This window comes from Athene noctua, chromosome 18, assembly GCF_965140245.1.
Source record: "Athene noctua chromosome 18, bAthNoc1.hap1.1, whole genome shotgun sequence".
In the NCBI taxonomy this organism is placed as follows: Eukaryota; Metazoa; Chordata; class Aves; order Strigiformes; family Strigidae; genus Athene; species Athene noctua.
In genome coordinates this window covers 10444534-10452812 of record NC_134054.1, presented here as the reverse complement: position 1 = coordinate 10452812, position 8279 = coordinate 10444534, and the positions used below count along the sequence as shown (strand labels likewise).

General features: G+C 42.4%; 1 protein-coding gene across 5 annotated transcripts in view; it reads right to left on the bottom strand.

The window, feature by feature from the left end:
- Positions 1–526: 526 nt before the first annotated feature.
- The window catches only part of RHBDL3 (rhomboid like 3), a 72178-nt gene continuing 64425 nt past the window's right edge, over positions 527–8279 (bottom strand). For 4 of the 5 annotated variants that reach the window (XM_074922156.1, XM_074922157.1, XM_074922159.1 and 1 more), the window contains one exon: positions 527–7674. In XM_074922156.1, the coding sequence (XP_074778257.1) occupies positions 7403–7674 (272 nt within the window). In that variant the 3' untranslated portion in view covers positions 527–7402. The remainder of the gene's footprint in view (positions 7675–8279) is intronic. The other variant, XM_074922161.1, reaches the window with a different exon arrangement.

Sequence of the window (8279 nt, the reverse complement as noted above, 5' to 3'; positions counted from 1 at the left end):
GACTGGCTGAAGTGCTGAACAACCTCCATTACCTCTTGTCCAACCTCCTGTTCAAGACAGGGTCAGCTTAGAGAGCTGAGGTCCCTTAAAACCTAAATTATCCTATTATCCTGTGACCTGTACTATGCTCCTTTAAATAAGATTTTTGTTTTGTGTGCTAGGTAAATGATCATAAATCACTCTTCAAAATCCAGATTTTTTTAAGCTTAACTGTAAAACCTTGCTTGGTCTTTTTGGTGTTTCTCCTCTCTAAGGTAATGCATTGTTCAGTATCTGTCACACTGAATTTGTACTGTTACATTTGGAAAGCTTCAGTCACAGCTTTTTCTGTGGTAAGTTCCTTTTCCTGAATTTTCCCAGCACTGAAATTGGCTGGCATTATGAAAAATAGAACTTCTTGCCTTCTGCAGCCTTTGTTTTAACATCACCTTGCTTCTCCCAGCTTTGCAGTGACTTTGCCATCCAGCTATCCAACTACTAAAGTCAGGATGCTCACAAGTACACACACACACATTGAAATGCACCCTGGTAGTTCATGAATTTAAAGGTCCTACTGACATCTTCCCATTATAAATTCTGTTTTAAAAACCAAAACTATAGGAAGTTAAACAAAAGCATAATAAATAATGCAGAAGCAGATGGTTTAGCTGCATGGATGCCTGGAGAGTATTACACACTCAACTTCCTCCAGCAATCGGCTATTCAAAGTTCAGGATCAAGCACACAAAAGGTCAGAAGATGCTGAGGTGTGCACTTAGTTTGCAAACCTGAAAGATTTTTATTGTAGTTTTAAGGGTCTGATTTAAAAGTATTTGGGAAAAAAAACCCCAACAAACAACCAAAACAACAAAATAAACCAACAAATAACCATCCAAACACCCAACCAACCAAACACAAGGTCCCCCAGGCCTAGTTAAGAATGCAAGTTCAGATTTAACTGCTACAGAGCTCTTGCAGTTTCAAGGATCAGGGTCTGGTTTGGTTTTTTTGGTTTCCCCCCTCTTAAACCCCAAGAGAAGTAGCATATAAACCAATCAATATTTCTCTTTCCAACACTTACGAGCAACACTTACTATACAGAGTATGATTGGAGCTATGGGAATAAAATGATAATGAGTTTTACGAGTATCAAGGCTGCCAGTTTTTGGCTCCTTCTCTGCAACAGATGTGCTGGAATTGGCAAATTTCTGTCCTTCAGCTTGCCTTTCTAAAATTATTTTAGCCAGCGAAAAAAATGTATGGTGCTAGCAGACAGTAACACTTTCTGTATTAACTGACAAAACCCACCTTACCTTCTTGCTGACAGTCCTAAACTAATGAATAAAGAGATTTTAGTGTCTCAGAAAGCTCAGCCAAGTGCAGAAAACTTAACAGCAAGAGCTGAGTCCCACATGCTGTAGCAGTGATCTGCCTCCCCTTAGGCATAACAAATCTGACAGGAACTGCTGCTCGTTACATCTTCATTTCTTCAAGTTACACTTAACTCAGTGTTTCCCAACAAAAACACAAAATATTTTTTCAAAATAAGCCTTGCCCTTACGCGGTGGTGGAAGGATTTTTATTTTAGTTATGTCAAAATAACTAAACCAGTTGGAGGTTTGCTGCAGAATTCCCTGGATGTGTTGTTCCTGCTATTGATTCCAGAGTCAGGAATGTCTCAGCTCTTGAGTTTTTAAGACATTCAGTAGAGACTGGTGTTAAAAGAGAACAACCCTCCACCCCAATAAAAAAAAACCAAAACAGTCCAGTATACTTGATCATCAACTTCCCCGCAGTTCTGAGGTCACTACTGCACTAAAGCATCAGTTGTCAAATGGTGAGACAAGACCTGAATTTCAATACAAGTCCCAAGCTGGTTCTGCATCCTCGTTATATCTCATGGAGAAATAAAGCAGCAGTTCACTCTCCCCTTTATCTTTTAGGCAGACACTTTTAGGAGACATAAAAATGAGTTATCAATGTCATTACTAAAAGATTACATTGCAGAGCTCAAAACCAATTGCTCTTTTGTTAAATACTGCGTTAACTGTAGACAAACTTACAAAACTGTCTTTGAAAGTTTTTTTCTTGCTTGTTTTTTGGACATATGTCCAGCTCAATTTTATTTAAAGAGAAAAGGGACAGAAAACAAACCAAAAAACACCAACAAAAGAAATTTAATGGATTTTTACGCTCAAATAATATTGTTACAACAAAAATATACAGAATGTACACAATACAAAAATATTTGGAAACGTACCATAGCGTCTTACCTTGCAAATATCATTTTGTTTTACTAGCCCTTAACGGGAAAGTATAATTTGTTCTGTATTTTAAGGCAGAAAATTACATTGTTTAGTGCTTTGTGTTTAACACTTGGATGTGCTGTTAGCATTAGTAGTGTAAGCAAAAGAAAAGCTGCATAAATCTAGCTTTCTTTGCAAACTAAACAGACACTGTGGGGGAGTCAGGAGACAGGGACTACCGTATCTATTAAGCTCACTGAAAATTAAGGTACTTTTGCTACTTAAGTCAGGCCTAGGGAATATTTTGTGCTCTGTGTTGTTAAGTACCCGGAAACATATATTTTCTGTCCTACTACTGGCATTTCAGAAATACCTCATTAGAAAGCTTTTTCCAATTAAAAGCCAATGATTAATGGTGACATTAAAAATACATTTACCTTTAAACAAGCTTGGTTTCTGTCTTATGTGTGATTCTTTCTTTATAGAGCTGCAAAATGCACTGTTTTCCTTTAGAACCAGTTCTCAGCATCAGTGATTGCAGAAGGAATTTTTGAGTTGTATCACAGACCACTGCAGCGCAGCCACTACTACAAAAGAAACAGAACAGCAGCAATATTCAAAGAGTCTAAAAACCCAGAGGTGCTGGCCTTTGTTCTCCGCATCCCAGTTTGCCTCCAGAGGTTGCTGGTGTTGAACTACATCCATGCTCTCCAGTTTTACTTTGGGTAAAGCCAGTGGATGGGGTTTCCAAAGCAGTTGAGCTGAGCTTGAATCTATGTAAACAGATAGACTTTGAGCTCTTTACTCACTGAAGTATGTGTGAAAGTCCTACCCACGATCCTGTGAGACTAAATATTGGCACCAAACAGCAGCTGTCTTGTGAGGTCAGCACATTGCTGTTATTTTAGTATCAGCTCTAAATGTGTCAGATTCCAACCCTCACACCCCAGTTCAAATTGATCTAATCTGATTTAAAACATATGGGGCAGTACAATCCATCATAAGGAGCAAGGTCTTGGGACACAGAATCCCTGAGCTTTATTTCTAGTCCAGAAACCTCAGACAACCATAATTTCTTTGGCCTCCCCCTTTCGCATTGATAAAATACTTCCTACTGCTAAAGAGCAAGCAGTGGAGAATCACAATATGTCACGTAAGTGCCAAGATTCCTCGCTGACTGATGGGGAAAAAGTGACATGAGATACTGTCTTAAGAACTCAGCAAAAGTAAATTCATCAGCATTTTCACAACTCCTCTACACCTCATTCAGAGATTGTTTCTGGTAACCTCCTCTCCCATCACTCCATCACAAACCCTCAACCCTCCTTCCTGCTGTATTATTACGGATGTGTGCAAAATTAATCTCTACCTGCCTACGAGCATCTAGGAATAGAAGGTGCAATTTTTGCAAGCCCCGTGGACTTTGATCTACCTGGTTCCCCTCCTCCTTCCTCCTCCCCACGGCTGTCTGCGCCCCTTCTCTCGTCTCTCCTCGGGTTGAGGGACCAGCGAGATGCTGGGAGCCGGCCCCGTCCGTGCTGTCGCCGTGCTGCCAGCAGATGTCCCCGAAGGAGCTCTCAGCCAGCACCCAGGCTCTCCCAGCCTGCATTACTACTCCCTGCACCCATCCTCACTGGACCAGTACTGTAATATACTTACTAAATGGGAAGTCCAACACAAACGGCTTTTTTTTTTTTTTTTCATCCCCAGGTGTTGTATCCTTCCTCAAGGACATAAAATAACTTCCTTTAATGTTCACTGTTCAAATCTGTACATTGGCAGCAGTCTTGCCTTTCGCTCTAGCACTGCACATCCGTCAGGTTCAACAGATTCACATTTTATCCGACTGATGTAAAATCCTGGAAGCAGCTGAAATAAAACCAAAACAGTCACCAAAACCAGTCCCTCAGTGGACGTCTCCTTCAGGAACACGTTGCTGACTGTGACAAGCTGGAACCACAAATGAGCAGGATGGAGAATATTACGTCTCCGACATAAGCCAGCAGCTTCAAGGACATCTGGAGGTAAAAGAAAAGCCTTGTTGCTATTAGCTCTCTGGTGCTGCAGCACTGTGGCACTCCTGGGTGCATTAGAAAATAACATAACTAGACTTCCTGATACTCTGTAAAAACATAACAAGTTTTCACAGTGCAATTTTAGTGATTAAAAAAACATAATATAAAAGCTTGAGCACTTTGTGCTGTTCCTGACTCCATGAGCTGACAGACTTAGCAGACAACAGGCTCTGTGTACAACCTGCTCTATGTATGGGGAGAGATTCCAGCTCTGATGAGGAGGAATGGGAGAGGATTTTGTTTCTTCACCCACAATAAACTTAGTGCTGTCCTAAAGTCTGGCCTTTGTGCCCAGGGTTGCTTACAGACTTGCTCAGACAGGGTATGGGGACACAAAATGGAAGTCAGAAAGATGAACAACAGTTTGAAGGACAAGTCATAAGCTCAGCTCAACCTCAGAGCTGTTTTCAATCTGTTCATGTAAAATATGTTTATCTATGGATAAAGGACCAAAAACTAGTGCCTGTATTACTCTGTTCAGCTCCTGCCCACTCCTGAGCAGAGGCAAAGATGTGTTGGCCAGGGTCAAGCTGATGAAGAAGCTGGTGGTCACTGAACTTGTAGCTTGCTGCTTCACCTCAGAGCACATCACTGACAGGCACAGAAACCTTTCTGGGGAGAAACTGATGGGCATTAAGTAGCTTTCAGTTGAGAAACCAAAAATAGAAGTCAATTGGTGCATACTGTACTCTGCTAAATTATAAGCAAAATTATCTGGGTTTTGTTGTGGTTGACATTTTCTACCAAAATTTTTAAAGTTTTCCTAAAACTTTCAGGGGAACTCCCATTTCTGCTCACCTCCGTTTTAAAGGCATGTGTAATCAGAAAGGCTTAGCAATAGGTGAGGAAAGGAACGTCCTCCTTGCGTGTTAACCATGCTTCTGTCAGTGTGCTCCTAGCTCCCCGCTCTCCCGCTCGCCTGCTGCTCCCCAGGCAGATGATCTCCACTGCTAGGAAACCCACTGGGCCAGCACCTGAAAGGATGCATGTAAACTCTCATGACTGCTTTGATCTGGACCCGAACTGCAGAGGTAAAATGGCACAGGGAACCAATCCCCTTCTCCAAAATGAACAGAGCTCTGACCCTTAACCCTTCCTCTTGTTCCTTGATCTGAGGGCCCATGAGTAATGTACTAGCCATGCAGAACAACAAAGGTGCAGTTGCCCTCAGAGATCCCATTCCTGTGCACAAAGATAGCAAAAATTGTTTCTTTTACAGGTAAGGCTTATTTCAGGCTGTAGAAACACTTACTTTCTCCTCCCTCCCTTTCTCCAAGGCAACAGGAGTTTAACTAGTGCATACTGTGGGAGCTAAACTTCACCCTTCCAGACCAGAGATATTTTACCCCTAAGAGGCAAAAGAAGGGGTAGCTGATAAGCACTTGTGAACGTCCCCTCTAGAAAGACAAGCTCCCACCAGTTTGTGATATCATCTGGCAGCACTGATTACACAGCTGAGAGAATAAAGCCCACAATACAGAGACATTTTGCTACAGAGCAAACCCAACTGCTACAGTGCCCATGAGATGTGCTGCAGAAGGCTCTGGTGGCTGGTGCCTGGGCACCAGTATGAAAATAGAAAAAAAGGAAGAAAGGAGCTAGTCTAGAGAGGCTCCTATGGCTGCTTTATCCAGGCCATCAAACTAGGTGGCTAAAGGGGAGAGAAAAGGAGGGTATCCACGTTCCTGGACTGTAGTTTGGCAGCTCTCTAAAGTGAGAAGCAAAATAACATAAACACCTTACAGAGAAGTGTATCTATAAGTACTGCTTGTGCTACAGGTGTTCCAGTCTGGTCCCCAGGTCCGTGCAGGCAACTGTATGGACTGTGCTACAGGCCAGTTACAGATTGTTAAAACCTGGGCTTGACCAATGTTAAAGAAAAAGGCATCATTGCAACTAACTCCATTGCTCGGAGCCCCTGAACATCCATTGCCTCAGGAAGAGGCATCCTCAAAATTTAGCAGTCACTTTAAAACCACTTTTACCAGTTTCATAATTATCACTGTAACACAGTAACATCCTTTCCACTTCAGTGGGAAAACAGTGCTACATACAACCTGATTTAACCCCACTGACTTCAGCAGACAGATTTGGCCCCAAGTGGACTATATGGCTGTAAAGTCTAGTTCCCACTCTGTGCTGCTATAGGTGATCCTGGTCCCACATTTCCAGTAAGAGCCTGCTGGAATAGTTGAGATCCTTGCTAGGAGCTCACTGCAGGCCAGGTGTTGGATCAGCATGGCCAGAAATCAAGTGAGAAGAAAACAGCACCTGATTGTCAGCTGATAAAAACACAATTGAACATTTGCCCTCCTTTTCTCCATCCCTCAAAAAAGAAACCCCAGCCATGCCCTCTAGCCACAGCAGGCTGGGGAAAAAAAAATAATTAACATCAAGTGAAACATGCACAGTAAGTCACCTCTGTCTGGGTGCCCACAACACTCTAAGAGTTCCCAAGGTTTATAGTGCAATTCCATTTGACCTGTAGTTGAAGACCAGACTCCATCACTTTGGGTGATCAAGTCCTGCTGATTTCTTTGAAAGGTGCTCAAGACAGGTTTCACTGTAGGCTAAAATATCTTATGAACCATTCAAGTAATTAGACAGTGGCACTGGTATGGCTGAACAGTCAGGTGTGTCCATAGAAACCAAACCTAGGCTGCCTTGTGAGAACCATCTGAGTCTCTAATGAGTAAATGTCTGCTCTTTTTCCCTTTTAGTGTTCAGTAACACTGAGGAGATTCTCTCAATAACTGGCCATAATTCTAGCACTGATCTGGAAAATACAAATATCTTGTACAAAATATTGATGTGTGCTAACAAACCAAGTGATAAGTGCCCAGGTACAAGCTGCCCAATGGGAGCCCTGGCAGTGGAGAAACCACAGGGTCCAGGCCAGCCAGTATTACAGTACCTGCTAGATTTGTGAACAAACTGATCAGCCCATTCTTTCGTGAGACCTTTAAGCATCTCCTCCAGCACACACTTGTGTTCAAAAGAATCATCCTCCCCTAAGTTAAATATAAAAATAGATCCTCCATCTTCATTCATTTAACATAGCTGACAGATGACTTCCACTCTCAAGTTTTCCGTCCCATGTTCTCAAGGAGGGGGAGGTAGCTTTAGATCCAACAGGCTGTAGGCAAAAATGTTCCAGAAGATGGCAAACAAGACAAAAATGACATAAATAGAAAGGAAGATCCACCATAAAGTCTGATCTTGGAGTCTCTGCTCATAGTTCCTCAGGATGATGACACCGAGAGTGACTCCAACCATCACCCCTCCCAGGTGAGCCATGAAACTGGGGTGTGGGCAGGGTGGGTAAGCAGAGGGATGGAATCGCAGCCACACGGCTCTTCCGAATTCAAAGCTCACTGGAATAAAGAAGGAAAAAGGAATTAATTCTCTAGGTCTATCCCTTCTTAAATCCATGTTGCAGGTAGCACTGCATCCCTGAAGAGATGGAAAGGGAGAAACTGCCTTTTATGGTGAGCACAGGGAAGCTGTGAAGCCATGGCTATGCAAGCACTGTGGCACGCAGACATGAGGTCTCCCCGCTGGCTGGTCAGTGGTCTGGGTTTGTGGAAATGTAGATGGGGGGAATATCCATCTTTCAAAATTTATACCAAAATAATTTAAAAAAAAAAGTTAGACTTTGAAGACAATTGTCTGTGATGAATACAGGGCTTAGTTTCCCTTATTGTACCACCCTACGGATAGGGCTGGAAGATAACTCGTTAATGTGTAATGTGTATTATGCTATTGCCATGACAGATAGGAAGCAGTCTAGGAAACGTAAGTATTATCATTACGAAAGCATTGTTTGTTTGCGAATTCAGAGATGAGATGTTTAAGTCCTAGATCTTCAAAAATGCCACAAGCTACAGATGCTGGCTAACAATAAATCCTCATTTACAATGCTTGTGTTGAAAGCCAAAATCTGCATCTGAGTGTGTGTGAAGGTCCAGCTGCAGGTTCC